The sequence below is a fragment of the Equus quagga genome, chromosome 3, assembly GCF_021613505.1.
Source record: "Equus quagga isolate Etosha38 chromosome 3, UCLA_HA_Equagga_1.0, whole genome shotgun sequence".
NCBI classification, from domain to species: domain Eukaryota; kingdom Metazoa; phylum Chordata; class Mammalia; order Perissodactyla; family Equidae; genus Equus; species Equus quagga.
Window position 1 is genome coordinate 100104574 of NC_060269.1, and position 25781 is coordinate 100130354.

The 25781-nt window shown below is 34.5% G+C and overlaps 1 protein-coding gene across 1 annotated transcript in view; it reads right to left on the reverse strand.

Moving 5' to 3' along the window:
- Positions 1-18396: 18396 nt before the first annotated feature.
- The window catches only part of DCK (deoxycytidine kinase), a 30266-nt gene continuing 22881 nt past the window's right edge, over positions 18397-25781 (reverse strand). Inside the window, exons 5-7 of the mRNA XM_046657601.1 lie at positions 24739-24854; positions 23890-23980; positions 18397-22173 (exon numbers count right to left, since the gene is read on the reverse strand). Coding sequence (XP_046513557.1) covers positions 22138-22173; positions 23890-23980; positions 24739-24854 — 243 coding nt within the window. The 3' untranslated portion in view covers positions 18397-22137. The remainder of the gene's footprint in view (positions 22174-23889; positions 23981-24738; positions 24855-25781) is intronic.

The following is a 25781-nucleotide window of genomic DNA, read 5'->3' on the forward strand; positions in this document are numbered from 1 at the left end:
CCCCTCATATGAACCCTGCCTAGCTTGAACTGACAATTCTCCTCTGGAGCCAATGCTCTTCTACCACTTTCCCCATACCTTGTATAGATTTCTAAGCAACTCTAAGCACTTACTGATTGATGTATTTCTCTTCCTAAGTAGGTTGTGAGCAACTCAAAGGTAGGGCTCCATTATTCAACTTTGTATTCTTAAATGCAAAAAAAAAAATCTGGCGCATAGTGTGCATTCAGCTAATGTCTGATAAATAAATGAAGAATGAATAAATGAATGCTAATTGTACATTGAAAGATGGTTTGATGCATTTTCAGGGTCCACACTGTGTTGGTTAACGTTTAGAACCCCTTCATGGGACCACAGTACTCCTATATCTAAATCTTTTCTCATGATATCTTTTCTACATAGAAAGCATTCTTTTTTTCCTATAGTTTCTAGAATCTTATCTTTTCTTATCAAGGTTTTTCCAAGTAATGGGAGGAAAAGAAAACCCATCCTGTCTGAATACGCATTTTCCTGAGACTCACACTTGATTAACATAAATATATTTGCATTGATTTTTCAAAATAAGGTATATTTAGTCATTAGGTATATTTGCAGGATAGTAAGTTTTTTGTCTGCTAAGGTACAGAAAACTCTTAATTACCTATTTTTGGGGAATAAACTAAGGTAGTACAGTAAGAGGAAAAACAAGAGAATCATGATCCATAGCAAATCTTGCTTTCAAATTCTTAGGCATCATTAAGCAGAATAGATAACAAAACCATCTCCTATAATTCTCATTATTTCTTATTGACTTTTTTCCCCTATATAGCCTATAGCCAAACTTTCTCAACAAAACAATGATCCTCTTTAACTCAGGGAACGTATAATGACAAACACAAGCAAAACAGTTGCAGCAAGTTGCTTGTTCATTAGCATGGATAATGAAGAGTTGAGTATATTTCTTTTTTTTTTCCTCCCCAAATCCTCCCAGTACATAGTTGTATATTTTTTAGTTGTAGGTCCTTCTAGTTGTGGTATGTACATGGCCTAATGAGCGGTGCCATGTCCGCGCCCAGGATCCAAACCAGTGAAACCCTGAGCCCCTGAAGCAGAGCACACGAACTTAACCACTCGGCCACGGTGCTGGCCCCTGTATTTCTTATCTTGGTCTTTTTCTTTGTCTACACAGAGTGTGATGAGTAGAAAAAAACAGAAACCAGAATTTAAAGTCTATACTCTTAGAAGTCCAGGACCATTTTTCATTAACCAATTTCATACAGAACATTTACACGTATCCTATTATATTTAATTTTTTTAAAGTTCACATTTATAAAACATTTTGCAAAACTAAACAAGTACTAATGTTAAATGACTGATACATTTCCATGCGCCACAGAAGAATAAAGTATATTATAGACAACAACAAAAAAAACCCTACATCAAAGTGCAAAGGATTAAAGAAGATTCTTTTATTCATCAATCAATATTTATCAAACGTCTGCTTCATTTTCCAGATACCATTCTAGGCACTGGGAACATAGTGGCAAAAAGAACGAGTCCCTGCCCTGGTGGAGTTTACATTCTAGTAGAGGAAGACAGACTATAAACAAACATATAATACGTTCGGTAGTGATGAAAACAATAAATATACACAAAGCAGGGTAAAGGGAATTGTGGGAAATAGAAGCAGATAGAAAGAGATGCTGTCTTAGATAGGGTAGTCAGATAAGGTCTGTTGAATAAGATGACATTTGAGCAGAGACCTGAAGGAAGTGCTGGAATGAGCTGTGAAGAGATCTGAGGGAGAAGCATCCCAGGCAGACCAACCAGCAAGGGCAAAGTCCTGGGACAAGAGCGTGCTTGGCTTCTTCAAGGACCAGCAGAGGCCAGTCTGCTGTGATGTGGGCAACGAGGACAGCAGTTAGAAGCAACGCTGGAGATCACGAAGTATGGAGCCAAGTAAGGTCTTTGGTCTTGTCTCTGATTGAAATGTGAGACAGAAGATGGGACTACATTTCCTTTCCTCCACTGAAGTCAATCCTTTATTTTTCTCTGGGATTGAGTGGAAGGAAGGAAAGGAATACATTAACAGGAATCACAAGAGTACCAAGGAGGGAAGAGACTAGTCTTGATGCACAACAGACTGCTTCAAAATCCACTTCAAGATCATAACATGTGGCTCTTGCAATTTTTATCTGAAAATATTGTAATAGCAGGCTGACAATCGTGATTTCCTTCAGTCTAAATGCAGTAACCTCTTATTTTCCCATCAGGTGAAATAGGAATGCTAGTCTAAATTCAGCCTAATCATGGTGTTAATAATAGCACAAATGTGAACAGCATCTCTGAGCTAGAGATCTCCAATTTTTGCTTCTAAATTAAGCTTTGTTACATGTCCTCCAGGTTCAGGTTAATCTTCATCCTGTGGTGAGCAAACTTTAAGGAGAGACATCCACACTCTACCAGAACTAGAACTCAGAATAGAACAACTACCAAGCACTAGCCAGGCAAATGTGCCAGCACGCAGTAACCTTGTCCTGCTAGTTGCTGTATTTTTAGCAGCCAATGTTGAACAACTTATTTTCTAACATTGAGGATAATACTAGAACAATTTTCCAACAGAATTTGCACAAAATTTCACCAGCTAATTTATTTAAATCTCATCACCTTTTTCTTTCCCTCTCTGGCACCCTCCCTTCCTTTTTCTTTCGTAATAATCATAGTTACCTCCTGGGCCTAAATCATCTCCTTTAAAGATGAAGACTCTCACTGCTTCAGCGAAGGATCTTTACTGTGTTTAATGGTAAACTGGGTACAAAGAAAAGAACATCTGTTTTGAGCAATATTAAGGTTGTACTGTAGAGCTCAAGCCCTCCTGGTGAATTCTCTTTCTAGTGAAATACTTTTATGGTCATTGCTGCAAAACAGATGAAATATTTTGTTCTTCAAAAACGAATGCCAGTCAGGGAGCTATACAGGAATTCCTGCCCCCTCTAGTCTCAGCCTATTCTCTTTACAGCTAGCACCACCCAGCCCTTCTCTTCCCAGACCCACCAAGACTTAAAGACTCTCATTTATTGTTCATCACTATGGAGAAAAAGACAATGTAACAGAAATTTAAAATGTGATGATGTCACAAAATATTTTTAAATCCTACCTAGTTCTTCAGGTAATTAATTCCTATTCTATACTAACATCTAACTGGAGGCAAGCAAATCTCTCTTCTAGCACCTTTCCTGGATTTTCTTAGGCAGTGTCATCCACCAGGTATTTACTGAACATTTATTATGCGCCAGGTATTGTTCTAGGGGCTAGAGATCCAGCAGTGAACAAAAAAGGTAAAAATCTCTGCTCTTGTTTCCAGTGGAGGGAAACATACATTATGAAATTAAATAAGTGAAATTCATAACTTGGGAAACTGTGATAAACATTATGGAGAAAAGTAAGCCAGGAAAGGAGGATAGGAAGGACTAGGGTAGAGGGGAGGTACAATTTTTAAATAGGTGGTAGGAAAGGTAGCACTGAAAAGATTCATTTGAACAAATACCTGAAAGATTTGAACATATATCCTCTCAGGAAGCATTTTGATTCATGTCATTCCCTTTCTAAAAACATATTCTCTGTGGTGGTTTTAAGGAAGCATATTTTGTAACCTTTTTGATCACTTTACACAAATTTAAATGTTAGCTCAAAGATGACCACTCTCACCATTATTATCTAACATTGTTCTGGAGGAGACAGTAGCCAATGAAACTGGTCAAGAGAAAAAATTAGGTATAAAAATAGCAAAGGAGGAGGTAAACATTATAATTTGTTGATCGTTTATCAATTGCTTCAACTTACATGGAGAAAAAACCAATTTCAACTAGAAGAGAATTCAACAATGTAAGTGGTTACAAAATTAATATATAAACATTAATTGCCCTCATATGTATTAATATAAACAACAACCAATTTAAAAATACAAAGACAAAACTCCATTTACAATTAAAAAAAACATGGCAAAATACTTAGGAATGAACTTGACAAGAAATGTGCAAGAACTATGAAGAAAATTTTGAAACACTATTAAGGAATACAAAAAATAACCCTGAACACATGAAAATGAATATCAAGTTCATGATTAAGAAGACTCAACATTATGAAGATAGCAATTCTTCCTAACTTAAATCTATAAATTTAATACAATCCCAATAAAAATATAATCAGAATTTTTGTTAGAAAAAGAGTCAGGTATTTAAAGTGTACATGGAAAAAGAAAAAAGCCAAAAGGCTGGGAAACTCTAAAAATATAAAATTAACAATAAGAGAGGAACAAGCTATATTTTTATTTTGAAGTTTCACCAATTAAAATAGTGTGGTGTCACTGAATGAGTGACAGACAGATGAATGAAACAGAATAGAAGATTGAGAATAGACATAAAATATATTAGGGAATTTAGCATAAAGGTGGCATTGCATGTCATTGGGAGAAAAGATGGATTATTAAATGGTTTTGGAACAACTAAGTTAGCTATCTATAAAAAAATTTATATCTTATCCTTTATACCAAAATAAATTTTGGCATAAAAATTTATACCAAAATTTGGTATAAAAAACCCATAAAGCAATAGAGACAAGAAAGAATTTTTTAACAGACTCAGAGTAGAGAGGGCCTTACTAAGTATAACACAAAACCTAGAAATCATTAAAAATGGATAAATTCAAATACATAAAAATGAAAAATTTCAACATGGCAAAAACAGAGTAAGCAAAATTTTTAAAAAACCAACAACTTTTCAACAAGCATAAGAAGGAACATACAGGGGCCAGCCCAGGGGTCACAGGTTCAGATCCTAGGTGTGCACCTAGTACTGCTAATCAAGCCATGCTGTGGCAGCGACCCACATACAAAGTAGAGGAAGATTGGCATAGCTGTTAGCTCAGCAGCAATTTTTCTCAAGCAAAAAGAGGAAGATTGGGGGCCGGCCTGGTGGCATAGTGGTTAAGTTCACATGCTCCACTTTGGCGGCCTGGGGTTCGCAGGTTCAGATCCCAGGCACAGACCTAACACTGCTTGTCAAGCCATGCTGTGGCTGTGTCCCACATAAAACAGAGGAAGATTGGCACAGATATTAGCTCAGGGCTGATCTTCCTCACCAAAAAAAAAAAAAGGAACACCCACATATTGCTGGTGGGAGTATAAACTGGTACCAGCTCTGCTGATAGCAATTTAGCACTATTAAAATTAAATTTTAAGTGTATACACCTTTGACTCAGAAATTCCTTCTAAGAATTTATCCCATGTATTTATTGACATATGTGAGAAAAGATGTACAAAGATATTTTTGCAGCATTATTTAAAATATAAAAATATTGGAAGAATTAGGATACATCTATATAATGGAACCATATGCAACCTTCTAAGAGCTAAAGCAAATCTGTGTGTACTGATATGAAATGATCTCCAAGATAACTATGACCCCCCCAACCCAAAGCAGACAGCAGAGACCCAAAAAGCCAATGGACTAAGTGTGAGAAACAAAAAGTATGGATGTATACTTCCAGCTTATTTGTTCCCAAAGAGTTAATATGCCTGGAGCTCAGATAGTGACAAGCAGAGATGGAGAATAGACCTGGATGGGATCCAGGACTGGGAGCCCTTTCAAAGTGGGAATAGGAACTTTCTAGGTCCAGGAACAGAGGACTCAGTGATGAGTTACTCTTAGCGTGGACCCCACACTGATGCTTTACCTGTGGACATTAGCCAAATAACCAACCTGGACACTCTTCAGATGTACCTTGAAGAGAGTGGGACTCAACTTGGGGAATTTTGCATCCTATGTGGAGATGGATACCTAAAGGAAAACCCTGCCTCCTGATCACTCTGGAACTGAACGGAACCAGGGAATTTCTCTGTCTTTAGGAAGCAATGGAAGCACCACAACGGTTATATATGTCATCCAAAGCAATTTGAACTTACTCCCAATTCCCAAACTTTGTATCAATTATTCCCATTCACAGTGTCTTCTGTGATAAGCACTGTTAAAAATGGCTGTCCTGAAGAAACAAATTTCTGATGATGGAAATCAGAGCAGTGGTTACTCTTGGGAGTAGGTAGCGTCAGGGAAGGCATATCTGAGAGACTTCTGTGGCACTGAAAATGTTCTTTAGTTTGATGGGTGGTGGTTAGATGCATGTATACATACGTTAAAAGGTTTGTTTAAAATTTACAGACTTTACTGTACATAAACTATATACCAATTTAAAAACACTAGCCTGGAATTTCCTTCTATTCAACTATAACCTACTTGGGTCTGCGTTATCCACATTCTTCTTTTCTCCCATAAAGAATCAAACTCACCTATTCAGCAAAATTCCAATGCCAGATAGTACAAATGCAAAGTCACAAGGAAAACAAAAACAAATCTATTTAGCTGGTGGAGAGATCAAAGAAAAGTAAATAGTGAACTGTGGCTTCATCAAATATTTACAGAACAGTGCAGAGCAGAAAAAAGTAGCCAGTAATCAAGACATATGTTGGCATTATATTTACTTTAGAGTAATTTTCAAATTTGCAATTGGTTTTAAAGTCTTTCATTTAAATCTAACACTTTGTTAAGAGAGTACAATAAAATTTTGGTTAACTGTGGTTTTAGAAAATTATAATCTTTTAATGTTTTCAAAAATAGTTTTTGAAATTAAAAAAAAAAACACTCTTCCCTTTTTGAGATTTTGCTTTACATTGCCCTACAGTCCAGTGACCTATCATGTGTCAAAGCAGCTGCCAAATACTCTAGCGTGACCAAGAAAATAAATTTGAATTCCTGTTCACGCTAAATTTTCTTTTCTCTGCATGTATGGGAGACTTCTCCACTTTCAGGAAGGTGTTGTGGAGACTTGCTTCCCTTAATTCTGAGCCTCTGCTTGTTTCAGTAAAAAATACAACATTCCCCACTACCCTGTTCCCACTCCTCTTACTCCTCAACAGAAGCAATTTTTGGTGGGAGGGTAAAGAGCAAAGTCAAGTCATAGGGCAAGGGTGGCCAAAGTCAATGACCTCCGGGGCAAACCCTCAAAGCTCCCTCCTACCGGAAGCCACAATTTGAAGGGTGTGGGATAAGCAAAGTAACAGCAAAACAACACTGCCACAAGGACGGCTGAGGGCAGGAAGGAGCTGCATCAAATCCACCCAGCAGCACCATTTGTCTCTTCTGTAGGCATCCTATGGATTCTGAGCTGACAGCCTATGAGGCCAGGAATTAATCAAATATCAAAGAGAACTTTATAGTATTAATGCCAATTATTCCCAACTTTATTAATTTTTCCCATCTTGGAAAAAAATGACAAAGAAAATACAGAATTTATTCCAGCCTTGTTAAATACATCTACCTGGAATTTTTTCTATTATTTATGAATCAAAAAGTCCTTATCATTTTTTAAACTTTTATCATCTCACCACTTTTGTAAAGGCCTTACATCTCTGAATCCTCCAGAACAAGACAGCTGTGTTATCATGGAAAGGGAATAAACCTAGACCCAGAATACATAATTTGAAAATCATGGCTTTACCACTTACTAGATATAAAATGGGAGATAATACCTAGCTTCACAAGGCTCTCATAGGAGTAAAAGTTTTGTAGCCTGTGACAACTTATACAAATGTAAGGCATGACAGTGGTAGTATTACCAAGTGAAAAGAAGAGAGGCTTTGGATCTAGAAATCCTGGTTCAAATCTCAGCAGTATCTCTTTGACCAAGGTAAATTCTCTGAACTCCACTGTTCCACCATGATTGCTGCAAGGATTAAATATTAACTTATATAAAGGCTCAGTCACTTAACAGACACCCAATAAATTAAAGCCATTATTTTGAAGATTGTTCTCCTTTTCTCTAGTCATTTTTCATTCATTTATGCAACAAATATTTATTGAGTAATAGGCACTGCGCTCGAGTATAATGGTAAGACATATACAACTCCTATCTTCATGGAGTTATCATCTAGTAGGGAATACAAAAAAAATAAACAGAAAATCACAATATAATTTTATATGTATTGTAATAGGAAAAGTAAGGGTGCTTATGGGAACCCAGATGAGAGACCCTTCATCCAGACTTAGGTTAGTATCTCAGAGGCTTCTTGGAGAAGGTGACATTGAACTGAAAACTAAAAGATGATTAGGAATTAGCAAATATGAAGGAGAGGGAGTAAGGGAAATTTCCCAGGAAAAGACACATGCAAAATCCCAGAAGCAAGAGAGACCGTGTTTCTCAAAGAATACCTCATAATATCCATCAACACATACCCTCTGTTATGGAATTAACATAAATACTCTCATATAGATCTTTCTGTCCTCTTCTTTTCCATTGGTATCATGTCTTTAAGCCTTTCAGCTGACAAATATCCACTGAAGAAAACGTATTTTTGTCTTCAGCCAAAATCCTTCCATGACTAATTACCATTACCAAGAATAAGTTCCTGGTTATGCGGCCTGATAATTCACACCATGTATTCTCATTCCCATCTAGTGATACCAAAAGCACAGCATCAGACTGGAGAAGGATGGACAAATACCACTCTCTACCTTCCATGAGCTTAACAGTCCAATTAGGAAAATAAAACATAAAACAGATTATGACATAGAACCGTCTGTGACTAAATATTACTTGAATGGTTGGACAATAAATGTAATATAAATTTAGACAAGGATAGATGATATAAATCACTGCAGCTTGGGAGAAGTTTCCTCACAGCATTCAGTGAAGCACATGGCCTTATAGATATATATAAATAAACACTTGGACAAATTCATTTGTTTAGTCATTCAACAAATATTTGAGGGTCTACTATTATATGTATACAACAGGTACAGGGACAAAACAAAGGTCCTGCCCATACAGAGCTTATATTTTTGCTGGTAGAGGAGGCAATAAACAAAAAGACAAGCAAACATTTTACATACACATCTTTTTAATCTTTGAAACAACTCCATGGGGTAGGATTTATCAGCCTGCTTTTACAGAAAAGACAAGGAATGTCAAATAATTTGTCCAAGGTCAGGCAGCTAGCAAGTAGCACAACTAAAATTTTTTTTTGTTTTTTGAGGACGATTAGCCCTGAGTCAACATCTGCCACCAATCCTCCTTTTTGCTGAGGAAGACTGGCCCTGAGCTAACATTCATGCCCATCTTCCTCCACTTTATATGTCACAGCATGGCTTGACAAGAGGTGTGTAGGTCCGCACCCGGGATCCAAACTGGCGAACCGCAGGCTGCCGAAGCAGAACGTGCGAACTTAACTGCTGTGACACTGGGCTGGCACCAGCACAACCAAAATTTTAACGTAGGTCTATTAGACTATAAAGCCCTTGTCCAATGTGAGCCATTCCACTCCACTGCTGAAACTTTCCTTTCCCTGCCAGGGGTTGCTGGAGGATTCTGTGATGTGTGGTTGGTCCTGAAACAGTGTGCCCAGGATTTACCAAGTGATTCTTTCTTTCCTTCCACTGAGCTAGGTTGTGGGCTATTTCTTATTCCTGCAATGTTCTTCCTTCCCCATGCATTGCTTTTAATTGTGATTTTCATTTCCACTTCAAAATATATCCATGGATTCCATTTTATGCAGTTCCCTTCTCTGTTCTTAACATCTTCAACAAATTCTCCAGTCATTTTCTGCATTTACCAAAAACAGTTGCTGATTATTAGCACTATCTTCTCCTTCAAAGATATGGCTCTAATGGGCTATGTGGCAACTGTGGTACGTTGGAAGGATTACTATGTTTGGATTTATACATATTAACAATAGCTCTAATATTAAGCAATTAAACACCTGGCCCTTTTCTACATTATCTCATTTCATCTTTTCAATAACTCTACAAGTGATTAAAAATTGTTCCTGTTGTACACATGAGGAATTGAGGTTCAGAGAGGCTGAATTACTGGCTCAAGGCCAGAACACAGTGAATCCTCATGTGCTTTCCACTATACCATGCTGCCTCCCACCTAAAATGATAGAAATCACAGAAATGTGGATTTGAAAGGATCCCCTAGGATCTTTTATGAGACTCCTTCCTGTGTAGATATCATTTCCACAGAATCCTTTCCCATGATCGCCTCTTGTCGAAGTCCTGGCTTTCTCATATGCAAATTGTGACCTCTGTGAGCCTCGGTTTTCTCATCTATAAAAGGGAAGACTATTTGCCTCACAGGGTTATTGTGAGGATCAAATGATAAAGTCCGGAAAAGTCCTTTGCAAATAACAAAGCACTTTACAAATGCTCCCTGAGCTTTCTTTACAAGCAAGTTAAACCTGTAAAAAAACTTTACCTTTGAAATTAAGTCTTTGTAAATAGATTCTCCTTTATATATCACTGATTTCATACTCACAAATTTAAACAGAGCAATATATCCACAGCTTTTCCTAGTAGGCGAAATTATTTTACATGACTACTAGACATAAGACTAAGCTTATAATATAAGTTTTTCTCCAACTCTTTTAGAGATGGAGGAAAATATCAACTTTCGAACAGCTATAAGAAAGTGAATTTCATCTTAAATCTACAGTTATGTAAAATAATTAATACAGCTTGCAATAGGACGAGCTTTAAATGAATTCTCTAATTTAATTTTATTAGAATTTGTACACATATTAAGAATACCAATACAATTATAAAACATTTGAGCACTTAACATTTGTTAACTCATTTAATAAAATTCTTCAGTTATAGGAAAATGATAATTTAACAATTAAAAGAAAGTTTAACAGTTAAAGGAAAGTTAGTGTAAGAAGCTAGTAAAATAATAAAACAATATAGGCAAAGGGAAATCTACATAGCATATGTAACCTGACTTTTAATAGAGTTTTCAGTAAATTATTATACCCAACAACAGAAATGTTTCAGAACATTTTACAGAAACTACAAATAAAATAAGTTAAATTCTATTATCTGTAAAATGTCTATACATATGCTCATTTAAAACTGATCCATGGATATTATATTATGTCCCTTTATCCAGGTAAATGGAAAACTAGATTTCTCTATTTACCTTCTATTTCTTTAGCTTTCAAATTCATTTAGTACGTTAATCTTAAAATCTGTCATTTCCAGATAGTTTCTGTGCTTCTTTCCTTAGCATTCACATTGTTTCCTTTTCTTTTCCAAGGGTTTCATTCTAAAGTCCATAAAAATGTATGAGCATATATGTATTTGTGTGTGGCGGTGTGTGCATGCACAATATTTGTGTCTTTTTCTAAATTAATATTTCTCTTGATAATGAGTAAAAATCAAAACAGGACAGAATGTTCATCCCTTCCTCATCCCTTATTAAGGCAGAAAAGTGGAAATACATCATGTCTTTTGTCTTGCATAAGCCCATCTCACTAAATGACAACACTTATTGTTTTACTTACAGCCAATGTCCTTCAAATTGCTGGTGGTGATATGTTTTTTCAGCAATGTTGTCTGGAAAAATGAAAGAAATTCAGTTTTCCACCATCTAAGCTTCTTATATCTCTGAATGATGCAGGCTCAAGACCTGCCAAATGAGATGGGCAAAGGCAGCCAAATAGGGCTTCCTAGCTAATCTAAAAATAGCAGGTGGTGGTGAGCAGATATACCATTTTTCTCTTGCTCTTTTTCTTTTTTTTCTAAGAGCTAGGTACCATAAACATGGCTTCTTCAAAATTAAAACAGTTCAAAAACAATTACATTCTCTCTTGCCCTAAGACCTAGACATGCAGTCAGTTAGGGAAATTTGTACATTTTGCTAAGAAAGATGTGAAAGTCAAGGCAAAGCTATATTCTGCATTTCTTACAAGAAGGTTTCCATACTCAATTTCCATTTGTTCTGAAGGGAAATCTGACCATCACTTGCTGGAGTCAAGAATTGCCTTTGCCTTTTATTTTTCTTTCCTGGAACTCCTTGAATAATAACTATTAACATTTTGTATGTATTTTATAATTCAAAAAACCCTTTTACAGATTTTATGTTATTGACTCCTCACAACAAGCCTGTGCCTTGGAAAGGTTCTAGCACTACAATTTGGAAAATGACAAAACTGAGGCTCATAGAAGTTGGCTCATAGAAGCTTGCCCAAGGCCATCCAGATAAAAAAAGAGGCAGATCTTCTGTCCTCAAATTCCACTTTTGTCACACACACACACACACAGAACTCTCTTTAAAGATTCCAACATAAAATGGCATTTAAGGATTTAACTTTTAAAGTTGCATGCACACGTGTAAGCATGTACAAATATATTTTATGGGGAAAACGTTAAAATAAATTTTCTTGGATTAGAGGTTCCTTACAAATGTAAAAGTTCTACCAAATGTGAAAAAATGAATTTACTAATCATATTAACTATATAATGATACATTTCTTTAAAGACTTCATTTTTCAAAATTATTATTCACTTAACATAAGAAATTAAATAAGGAGTTACAATAGACATTTAAGTTTTGTTTGTTTGAAGGTGAGAGCAAAGACATTCACAGCTTAGAAGGAAATACTAATGTGTAAATGGCTCTCTCTCAGTGGTAGGATTACAGGTATGTTTTTCTTCTCATATTTTCTGTATATTTCAAACTTTACAGAGTCAAAAAATTATGAGCTTGAGCCAGCCCTGATGGCTTAGTGGTTAAAGTTTGGCATTCTCATTGCTTTGGCAGCCTGGGTTTGCTTCCTGGTGGCAGAACCACACCACCTGTCTGTCAGTTGCCATGCTGTGGTGGCAGCTCACATAGAAGAACTGCATACACAGTTAGGAACAACTAGCATACACAACCATGTACTGGGGCTTTGGGGAGGAAAAACTTTATTTTAAAAGAAATTATGGGCTTAACTGCATTTTCAAAAATAACTTAGATATAAGAAATGTTTTACAATATACTTTAAGGGAAAAAAGCAGGACAAAAAATTGAATTTATAGTGTGATCTCAATTTGGTAAAAAAGAAAATGTTTCTCTGTAGATACAAGTACATAAAGGTGGAAGGCAAGGATAGTGCTGGGATAGTGTTACCTCTGAATGAAGGGATCCAGGGATTATCTTCTTATTTGAACATTTCTGCAATCTCCAAAATGCTTTAATGGGCATATTGTACTTTTATAAAGAAAAGAAAAATGTCTAAGTTTATTGTCACTGCCAAGTGGAGATCAAGTGAAAGTAAAAAAAAATCTCAATTTAAAAGTTAATGGAAGATATTAATATACTCGCATTCTAATTTATAAAATTTTCAGCTTTATGCCCATTAAGTTAGGTACAGGTACCTCTCACTAAATACAAAAGATAAGGGTCAATAAATTTTGCCGATAATCAAATCTCAGTTTAAAAAACCCTGTATTACTACATTTTCAATATGGAATTCAGGATTTTGCTTTCTGAATGTAAACAAAAGCCCTCTAAAGATCACAAATACACACAAATGTAGAAACTAGGTTTATGTTTATGCATGTGTGCACACACATGAGGATATATACACAGTGGATGGATTGTAAGGATGTGGTGGAACTTTCAGTAGACTATAGTTTTTCTTTATAAGTTTCTAGATCATTAATTTTCTGTATGAAATATTGCTGTAGGATCCATGAAATCAGGAATGCCTCCCCTCTCTCCTTTACCTTGATTACTTTGCTTGCAATAAAATAGAAATTGGAGAACGCCAAGATAGAGGTCAGTCAAGGGTTTCATTCACTTTCCTTTTGGTGGCTATTAAATAATAGCAAGTATTAGCCCGGTATTACGTGCACTGCTCCACCAAAGATGGCATTCTTTAACTGTCTGAACAGCCCTGCAGTCCAGACCAGGTATGAAGGCAATGAAGAATTTTTGCCTGCAGCCTATAACCATGCACTTTGCAGGAACATCTTGGTAACAGTTTGGGTAGGGTAGGAAATAGAGCATTCTGCCCTTTTTATCATTTTCCCAGAGCAGAAATACTGGACTCGTAACACTATTCACAATATTCTTTTACTCAAATAACAAAAGAGTAATAAGCTTCTAACTTTTATAAAAATAGAGCGAGGGCAGTTTCTAAACAAACAGACTTTAAAGATAATTTATAGACATTGAGAGTTCTCTTTGTTGCAACTTATCTTCTAGGAAGGGATACAAAGATCCTTATGTACCTTGCTTAAAAACAATAGATAAAAACCATAGCCTATTAATTTCATCTACTTCCCAAGAGAAGGAAGGTCTCTTGGTGTGAGGAGCATCAAGCATCAAATTCTCCTGAGAGTTTTCCATAACAAATATTTATTATTTTTATAATCTGAAAATACAGCTACTTTTACATTTTTAAATTAGCAGAACTTTTACATTCACAAATGAAAAACCATAATTTTCTGAAACATTAATGGAGACACCAAGATGTTTATGTTCAGCACCACTCAAAAAATAAAGTACAGAAAAAAAATTAAAGGAAAACGCTAAGAACCTGGATAGCAATCCAATCTTTATGTAGCTTCAAACTTCCTCAAGGGGAAGAGTAATTCCTAAAATCTCAGATGGTCTTTCAACAGCCCCTGGCAAGAAGTAGGAGATCAATAAATATTTGCTGAATGAACAAATTTAATAGTAAATCAATTGCCTAATTTTTAATTTTTATATAGAAGACATTCTCCTAAGAATCTTCACCAGCACTCCAATCCCACTCACCAGAGGTAACCTCAGTGAACAGTGTGGTGAATCTCCCTCCACACAACATACACCATACCTACACACAGAGCGAGAGACAGAGAGAGAGGGGATCATACTATATTTCTACTTTAAAAATAGAGTGGATATCCTCTATAGCTTTTTTATTAACTGCACAACCTTACCAATTTTTCAGATGCTTTCAGCAACCAAGACACTGAATAAAAGGAAATGATAGTACTAATAGTAACGGCTACCATTCACTGAGCATTGTTCTAAATGCTTTATATATACTACACATTAAAATCGCACAACTTTATAGGTAGATACTATTACTTAGGGCCCTCTTATAGATAAGGAAATTAAAATATATTACTTGCCCAAGGTTATAATGACTTGCCCAAAGTCAGATAGTAAGTAGCAGGGCCAGGATTTGAAGCCAGTAGTCTGTCTTGGGAGCCTGTGTTCTTAATCACTACTGCCTCTGTGATGTTAAAAATATTAAAGATAAATTCTTACTTAACAATGACTATTGGTATATACTAGACGTAAACATAATAGGACACAAAGTTTTGGGTTTTTTAAAAATTATACCAGAACCTTCTATACTTAGTAGAGGCTTCAAATTAACCATAACAAGAGGTTACATGTTCAGTTTAGTCTGCCATTAGTCAAAAACATTTGAATTACTAAAAAACATACGAATTTCCTTTACATATATTTCATAAGCTGAACAAGAAAAGAAATCTACGTGTCTCATTGTTAGTTTCTTTTACGGCCCAAAGTAGCTTTATTCAAGTTTTACCACCGGTTTTATTCACTAGACTTGTCACTAAATGATTTATGGTAATTTAAAAAAAAAACTATATCCAGTCACATACACAAAAGGAACCTGAATCACATTTAAAAAATGTATGATTCAGACACTAAACTCACATTAAACTCAGATCCAAGAATGCTTTGAATAATGGCAGAATCTTTGGAATAAATGTATAGTCTCTCAAGGTAACTGGTATTCTGAAGAGAACAATATTCAATAGTCTGTTTAAGGTCAGTCTGTTAAAAGTTGGTTATCATACTTAACAGGTTTGTTTCATTTACAGCAACCAGTTCATGTCAACCACTAGCAAAACAGTAACACATACCCATATTGACTAGTCTGTTCCCAAGCCAGTGATTTGATAGCTAGTATTCTAAGCACTATATAACACATCAAACTAGTGTTGCTAAACCAACTGGAGCATAAATTGTTTTATAACATTAGCCAATTTCCTAATTTACTACTCTAAAATAAATGATTCCACTCTACCTGACAGTAACAGCAAGGACAAAATGGCAGCTTGAGGAGATGCTTTACTTTTGATTGAATCTTAGTTTAAACAAAGGATAAGAGTAAAAACAGTGCATATACATACATATAAACATATTCAGTATCGCCAAAGCACCAGCATCACCACCACCATTTTGAAGTGACACCAAAAGGTGATATGTTTCAGAAGATGGGTCACTTGAAGATGAGGTTTTACCTACCTCTGTTACTAAATCACTTTCTAGATCATGGTTTTGTTAAGTACACTTTTGTTCTTGGAAAAATAATCATTTGTCTGAGCTCCATGTAGTTCCACAGAATAGTAAAAATAACTGTAAGTTTCTTTGTATACATAATTGATAAGTTAATAGTAAACAGTCTTGCAAGACAGCCCTTAATATAAAGTCTGAGGGAACATTAGGAAATTAAATTTCCTAGCAACCTGTTAAGCATAATTATCTAACCAAGTACTTATCCCATAAAAAAAAACGAACAACTGGTATTATTCAATCTAATACCTAGAGAAGCAGCTGGGAGTTGTGCAGCAGACTTTCTTATAGTAAAACATTTCTAAAAGCACTGTCTTTGATTGTCTGTATTTAATCCAACATCTCATTTTCTTTTTTCCCCTTTATCTATACACACAAAATTTCACTCATTATTTATTAATCGATTAATGCTTTTGCTCTGGCAGTGCAAAAGACCTCTCATCAGCTCCTATCTTTTTCCAACCACTCACCATCAAAATAATGATGCTTGGATTACAGCCAGAGCAGAGGAAAGAATCAAGTATATGATGACCTCATGTGGCAAAGGGCTATAACTGCTGATTTAACTATGAAATAATCATGGGCTTAAACTACTCTTATCAAATTTTTATTTTCAAATTGCTATTTTAAATGGGTATTAAACACTGCCCAAGTTACAGAAGAAAAGAAAAACCATCTTATATATAAAAGTGAGTTGCTGCCCACTAAAATAAAATGAACCTCCACACTAGAGAGTCAAAATGTCAAAATATTTGAGCTCTTGTTTCAGCTTTGCCAATTTTTGTGAGATCTTTAGAAAATCCTTAGCCTTTCACAACTGTAAAATGGTGATAAGTTTTATCTACTACAGACTTGTAAGGCTAAAAGATGGTTATGTGAAAGGATTTTATAACATCTGGTATTTATAGGGTAGTTTTATCCTGTTTATGGTGCTGAATATTCTATATTTAAAACATTTCTCAGCTCATTATAAAAATGAAGCCAAAAACTAAACTACTGTTACCCAGTTTTACTTCTAATTGTCACCTTTTATTCTAGTTCAATGGACATTGATTGGTATAGTACCTATTTCATTCTAGGCATAGAACTAAAATTTGGGGCCGGCCCCATGGCCAAGTAGTTAAGTTGGTGCGCTTGGCTTCAGCAGCCTTGGGTTCGAATCCTGGGCGAGGACATGGCACCGCTCATTAGGCCATGTTGAGGTGGCATCCCACATGCCACAACCAGAAGGACCCACAACTAAAATATACAACTATGTACTGGGGGGTTTGGGGGAGAAAAAAGCAGGAAAAAAAATAAAGAACTAAAATTAAATTAATTCAAAGAGTAGCCATATAGCCAATAAAATTCTTTGATGATAGTCTTAATTCTTAAAAAGAAACACATCATATTTATCTATTTAAAATCTGCCAAAACAGAACTTGGTGTTAATTTTTTGTGAAATCCCTGAACCAAATCCAAATCCACACTGACAGAAAATATTGAGAAAATTAATATCATATTAAGAATTTATAACTTAGTAAACATACAATTACAGAGCTGTAGCCATAATAACCTTAAAAAAAGGAAGGGGAAAGGGAATAGATAAAACTGAATCAAATTCAAATTTCATACCTGTCCTTCACTTAACGCCTTTAATTTATTCCTGGAAGCACTGTCACTAAGCAAAAAAGCTTCAAACAAAATTTTTTTTCATTAATTTTAATAGGGCACATTATAATACACTATATCCCAAGATACCAAAAAACATATCAACTGAATAATAAAACAAGTTTGTAAGCAATAAACATAAGAGAATATACATAAAATATATTGGAAAGAAGTTTTATTATACCTGCCAAGAAGGAAAACTTGATAATGGGTGGTGGTTGGTAGAGGAGAGGAATAAAGGAATCTTTCTTTGGAAGGTAAATTCTGTTTTCTCCATCATTTTACCCCCACCAATTTTCCACCCTTCTGAGAATTAATGGTTATCTTGCATTCAAACTGCACTTAAAATTAAGTTACAGGGGCTGGCCCCATGGCCGAGTGGTTAAGTTCACACACTCTGCTTCTGTGGCCCAGGGTTTCACTCATTTGGATCCTGGGTGCACACATGGCACGGCTTGTCACGCCATGCTGAGGTGGCATCCCATATAGCACAGAGGCACTCACAACTAGGATATACAACTATGTACTGGGAGGCTTTGGGGAGAAGAAGAAGAGAAGAAAAGAAAAGAAAAAAAAGATTGCCAACATAATAGCTCAGGTGCCAATCTTTAAAAAAAAAAAGTTAAAAACAATTAAGTTATAACACACACAAAAAAAAACCTTTAGGGAACTTCAAAACACATGGAAATGGCATCTGCACATAACAGACTAATGTTCTAGAAGATGCAACCTCTTCATTTCTCTCATCTGACATACTTATGCAAAGCAAAATAACCTGATGCACAATTCAAATGTGTTTGAAGTAATAATCTGTGTGTAGAAAGTGTCAAGTAAATTAGTATGTTTTTGTCTGAGATGGTAATGTTTAAATACTGTTTTTTATTGCATACTTGTTCAGTGTATTTTGGAGTGGGAAAAGTCTTTCTACCCAAAGAGAAAAAAGTTGATTGTCTGAAAAATGATACAACTTTTCAAGAAATGTTATGGCAAAAAGTTATTAACTGAACAGTTCTTATGGGAGAAGACTGTATTTAAACATTTTTGGCACTACTAACCTCACTACTAATACATTTTATAATTAATGACAACATTCCAAGGCACTACATAGAATTACATCAAACTTGCCTTCATTTTTCAATATTCAACTATCTAACTGAAGACAAGAAAAAACAATTTCATTGTACAAATAAATTCTTAACAGAAAAAATCTTATTAGGATAGCCTCATATAGAGATTTTGGAAAAGGCAAAACTATGGAGACAATAAAAAGATTAGTGGTTGCCAGAGTTGGGGGTGGGGGTGGTGGGTTGCTGATAAACAGAGCGCAGAGGATTTTTTAGTGCAGTAAAACTATTTTGTATCATACCACAATGGTGGATACATGTCATTATTCATTTGTCAAAACTCAGAGAATGTACAACACTGAGTAAACTCTAATGTAAACTATGGACTTTGAGTGATAATGATGTGTCAGTGCAGGTTCACTGACTGTGACAAATGTACCACTCTGGTGGGGAATGTTCATAGTGGGGGAGGCTGTGCAAGTGTGGGGGACACTGTGCAAGTGTGGAGGCAGACAGTATATGGGAACTCTGTACCTTCCACTCAATTTTGCTGTGAAACCTAAAACTACTCTAAAAAATAAAAAAAGTTTTAAAAAAAAAGAGATAAGACTGTAAATTCCAAATAAGGTCTGTACTTTAGTTAATAGGAGTATATCAAAGTCAATCTCCTAGTCTTGATATTATGCTATGGTTAGCTAAAATGTTATCATTGGGAGAAACTGTGTGATGGATACACAGGAACTCTAATAATTTCGCAATTTTTTGTGAGTCTAAAATTATTTCAAGATTAAAAAATTTTTTAAAAAGAGATGAGATTTCTCAAATGAAGAAGGCTATTATTTATCAGGATTTATAAACTCTTTAAGCAACTTATCTAGCACTTTTCTGGAGGTAATGAGATTTACATCTCTTTATAAAAAACACTCTGAGACTCCTTGTCCTCTAAAATATGACAGACCTCAGTATACAGTGCTCTAAGTTTCAGGCATAGAAGACGAGAAAATTCTGAATGAAGGAATAAGTCTTATACAATTAATTACCTTCTCATTAGAGTAAACTATAAAAAGTAGTAAATATACTCTGATAGAAGATGACCTGATATGCAAAACAGGATCCAAGAGATAACGCAGAACATTAGGCTCAATACTCTTGTGCCCACCCAATGGTGCAGCTTTTAAGTCATGAAAAATCATAAATCTTTTTGGCTTCTTTTCAATTCTACAGATTTAAAAAGTCATAAGCTAAACATTTTTAAAGGTTACTGAAAATCTCTGAATTACACCTCCACTTAAAATAGAATCAATGTAATTTATATAAACCATTAAAATCTTTTTATAGTCATAATTTTTTCTTCAAAAGTAGAATAAATTTTCATTCTAAAAAGATGTAATCATTTCAATTGAGTGTAGCTCCATTACATTTCATGAGATTTATACTTATTTCTTAAGAAGATATTTAATTTAGTAAACAAATTCCACTCATATCAAACAAAAATTTTAAAAAGCCATATAATATCATGAGACAATTTAAATATTAATGGTGATTACAGATTTGAAATAAAATCTCCCTTTCAAAGATCACACATCTAGACTGCATAACCCACTAAATTATCATCTTTGAGTATCAAGCAACCAAAAACAAAAGAAGGCGTTTTAAAAAGGAAAATGACAGTTCCGATGTAAAAGTGACTCCTCTTCATTTAAAAAACATAGAACTTTTCTAAAACATCAAGTAGAAAGGTTAAATACATAGAAAACACACTGCATACCTTAACCAAACTTGAAAAAAAAAAATCTTTAATTATATACAGACCTAAAATGAATCCATGCAGGTTTTTAAAAACTATAATTATTCTACCCCTTGTCTTCTTTACTAATATATATATTTCCAAATATATATTCAATAAAAAAAAATGATAATGCTTTCAAGATATATAACATATAAATATCATTTTTATCAGTAACTTCTCTTAAAGGAGGGGGGAAAAACTAAAGGTATAACCCTACAGAGAAGCAAGGCAAACTACGAAGGAAAGAGTGATCACAAGGTTCTCAAAGCAGAGATGTGTGACTTTTTTTAAACTTTAAAAAAGTAGGCTGCCTAATTAATCCAGACAGTAGGGAAAACAGGATAAGGGAGGAAATAAGAGCTGGGACTAAACAAATTTGTCTTTTGACTTCTCTCCAAGTATAAAGGTAAAGAAAGACTACTCAGTCCCAGTGCAGTGTCGAGAAAGAATAAAACGGAAAAACTTATCCCTCACGATGTCCCACACACATTTTACCTATAAAAATGGGAAGGAATTTACGAAAAACCATACTTACACCTCAAATAATTTAAAGACAATCATAGTCCAAACCAATCTTTTAACTAAGTAATATTCCATTCTAAAAGAATGGTCTGAGGAGGGAGAAAGGAAGAAGCTATTTTAGGCTCCATTTCAATTGAATCTCTATACTCATGTAATAACTTTCAGTTATCTTGTAAGTATAGAAACTTTTCCTCTTTAATCCTCTAAAATCCCATGCAAAAAGATGAATAAAGTCTCACTCATACCACAGAGAGAGAAACAAAGGCAGGAAAAAGATTAAATGACCTATAAGAAAGGCTATGCCATTACAAACTGGGAACAAGGTTTAACCTGCTCCTCTGAAAAGTGTTACAGACACATTAATAAATACTAATGAAATGATTAAATGCTAAACCTGGTCTTATCTTCCACATAAATTAAAGTGGAAGAGGAGGCACTTGATCAAAAGTATTTAAATAAAACTTCATAGTCCTTTTCCTAGGGATTCCTTAAATTCTACTTTTCAACTTTTAATAGGTGCACTAATTTACACAGGACACATTACCATTTACTATGTAACATCAAAGTTTCCAGTTAAGAAACTGGTCACCAACGAGTTGAGAAGCACCAGAAAAAAAAAAAGCCAACCTGCTGAGGAGGATAATAGAGAGGAAAGACAGAAAGAGGTGGGGTCCTTTATCATACAGTTTAGCCACTTTACTGACTCTGGAATCATCTACCTCCACACTTCTTGTGTGAGAGATAATTAAATATCTTTGTTTTTTTAAACCAAAAAAAAGAAACTAGTTATAAACTTTTGTATAGGATTCACCAAAAAAAAAATTTTTTTCTTGGAACAAAAATAGCTAAAAACTTCGGTTTTCTAAAGAGATTTGTATGAATATGGAAGTACGAAGATACACAAAGTTGAAGTGTTTGCGATCATTTGGCTGCCTGTGGTCCTCAGCAAGATGACAAAGTGTTCAGAAATTCTTTGACCTGAGGGGAGGAAAAAAATATTAATATAATTCTTGACTAATTTGAGACATCTAATATTCATCTTCACTTAAAAGTCTATAACAGCTGCAGACCTTAACTGCATAAGTAACTTCATCACAAAGCTATAGCATTTACTTTCAAAAGAAATGTTAATAAATGCTCCTCAATAAAAGATGAATGACCCAAAACGTCATTATAGGAGTTACTAAATTTACACCTAAGATTGAGACAGTTCTATAACAGCCATAATGCTAATTTTATAATCTCTTTGTAATACCATAGACCACTGACATAAGCAGCTTTAGCACTGATAAAATTAATAATCACAATAGTTCAAACAACTCTGAAGGTCTAGACATGTATAACAGATTTGTAATTTTTCTGAAGCACAAATGTGAATCAAGTACACTCTGTAATATTAATACTTGAGGAAGGTCATCTAAGCAGTGAACAAACCTTGCTAACTGACCAACATCACAATGCAACAAGATTCGATTCTCTACATATTCGAGACTACACAGTGATTCTCCCGAAGAAACAAAGATTATTGCTTTGTAAAAATACCTAAAAAAGAAAGCTACCTGACAGCATTATTAATGAAAGTAAAAACAATAATATGAAATGATGATTCTTAGTTAAAACAGAAGTGTTATATAAAATTAAAGTGGTTTTACAGATTCATTCAGTTAAAATGATGGTTGGCTTTTAGTACTGCAATGGCTGACAATTTATTTTAATAATAAGTGAATTCCATTCTAAATTTTTAACATCATTAATAGTATGAAGAGGCCACATGAATTTTCCAAATATACTTTACTTTTATATCATGAGAAAAACAACTGTATGCTATAGTAGTTACCTATAAATGCTGAGATTTTCAAAATTCTTGAAATACAGCCCTTATGAATGTCAAGTATCATTATAGTAAATAAAGATTTTGTGATAGGATAAAAATCAAATTTCTCTCAAAACTAAACAAAAATTTGTGGCTTTTTCTTTAGATCTTAGATCACTAAGTTAATTAATGTGGATACAGGAATATTTGTTATACAGTTCTCATTACTGTTCCCTCTCAAATCTTCATCAATAGGTTTTCTCCCAGTTCCTTTATCAATATGGGCACCACTCAATATAATACCGTCAACTCTCAAATATTTGTGGGATAGATGAACTCTGATTAAAACAATGACTCAATTGATTAGGCAATGCCAAGTCATCAGTGACAAGGTCCCAAATAAAACACAAAACTAAAAATCCTTTAATCTCAAGACTTTACCTAATATAAAAATGGATGAGATCCACATCTTACAACTTCAAATATCCTCCATAGTGAATTTAGTTGAAAAAGAGAAATTTAATTTCACAAGTAGTTTATTATTAAAATACCTAAAGATTGGCGGTATAGGGAAGAGGGGGAAAACAAGAAGACAAAGCAGAGGAGAAGAGGGTGAGAAAGAACTTTTGTTAATGTGATTATCCCCATATTGCAGATAAAGGAACTAAAAGATAAAGAAGCTCCTTCTTTTAGCTAAGGGCACAAAGCTAGAATTTGAAGTTAGGATTAGAATCTAAATAGTCTAAATCTCTCGAAAGCTCTCAACTGTCTCTTAATCTAACTTTCCGTAATATTTTCTGTGAGAAAACTTTTTTCTCACAAGTTAGAATACTTCTTTTAGACAAAACAAATGTTAGTTTATAGTCTTTGTATAAATCTACCTTTTCAACCAGACTGTCATATTTGTCTTTAAAGTCTTCATTAACATCCAGTGTTAAAATAGGCACTTCTTGTAGATAATCAAAATTGGTCCTGTTTAAAGACAGGTGAACAAAATAATTAGAAAAAGCAATAAATAAAAAACAGTAAAAACTCATTCTTATATCATCATTGGAAAATGAAAATGCTGTCAATCATTTTATATTAAAGTTATCCTGCAAGCACTTCATCTGGCAGCCCCTTCCTTTCTTACCCAGAAACTACACATATCTAAAAACACCGTGTATAAAAGCATATAAAATAGAAAGCTAGGCATTGTGACATGTCATTCTCCTCAAAAACCAAAAACATACCATAAAATAGGAATGTTTACATTTTAAAAATGAGAAAACTAAGGCTCAGGGAGGTCACTCTGAGGTTCAAAGTTTGTCTAAAGTTGCACGCTAATAAGTGAGACTGGATTTGAACCAAGATCTGACTAATTACAAAGTCCATGCTCTTAACGACTATGCAATCCTATCTCCCAAGTCTTCATCTAAGAAACAAATCTGAAATATCTTAAAATTCTCTCTGAAAGAGAGTACCTAAATAATGTGCACAAACACATTTTCTACTTTATCACTTAATGTGAAATTCTGTATATTATGCTGCCAATACCACTGGGGGAGATTAGCTATTAAGGAAATAGGATCTCATTGCAGTAAAAAGAATCAAAATCCACGACTAATTCTGGAAAATCCTACAATACTAATAAATAAAAATGACTGAAAATGAAAAATGGTACATGTTTTAGGTCAAAATTTGATGAAGGTATTAAAAATGAATAGTAAATAAGAATGAGGAAGTCTTACTTCAGTGTTCTATGCAGGAGCCAGCTTTCATGCTTAGAGTGAAGCTTCTCTAAATATTCAAGAGGAATATCTTGTTCTTCATTTCTTCCCCGTAAATATATTCTATTCAAGCATTTCTAAAAGCAAGCAATAAGAAAAAGGGAGAGAGAGGGGAGGCAAGGAACAATTATTCTTGTCTGCTGCTATTACATTTTTCTTCTCTACTGTCTCTTTAGTTATGCTAGCCAAAATCTCTATTCCCTCCAGAAAGCTGATCTAGATCATTTTTCCCTCCTTGTGCTTTTCAGCCATTTGGTGGCTCTAAACCAAGCAGTACTTTCAAAAATAAGACAAAATAAATCTATAAACTTTTAGCATCCATACTTGAAATATACTGTATAAAATAAGTTTGGCAAAAAGAAACAGTTCAGCATACAAACTGTGCTTCAAAGTCTATTATAAATCCTCTCTTTTCAAATAATTAAACGATCTTCTAATCAAAAACTATCATAAACAGGGGCCTGCCCTGCGGCCGAGTGGTTAAGTTTGCGTGCTGTGCTTTGGCGGCCCAAGGTTTTGCTGGGTCAGATCCTGGGTGTGGACATAGCACCGCTCATCAAGCCATGTTGAGGTAGTACATAGCACATAGCACAACCAGAAGGACCTACAACTAGAATATACAACTATGTACTGAGGGGCTTTGGGGAGAAGGAAAAAGAAAAAGATTGGCAACAGATGTTAGCTCAGGTGCCAATCTTTAAAAAGAAAAAAAACGTAAATAATACTGATGAAATAAATTTTGTGTCAGACTTTAAGATATTGACTATGAACGTTTCTGGCAGAATGAAATTATTAGTATTCTTTTTGTTCTTTCTTCTATATTTACATTTACCATTTTTGTAAGTAAAATCAAAAAATTCTTTTCAAAAATAAAAGTAGATTTCAAAATTATTTTTCTTAAATTCTGGTTTACTTGATATTAGAAGAGGAACAAAATCATCAATTGGAATCAGAAACCTAGTTTCTTTGAAAATTCAGCAATAGTAACACAGTATTCTTTCAGG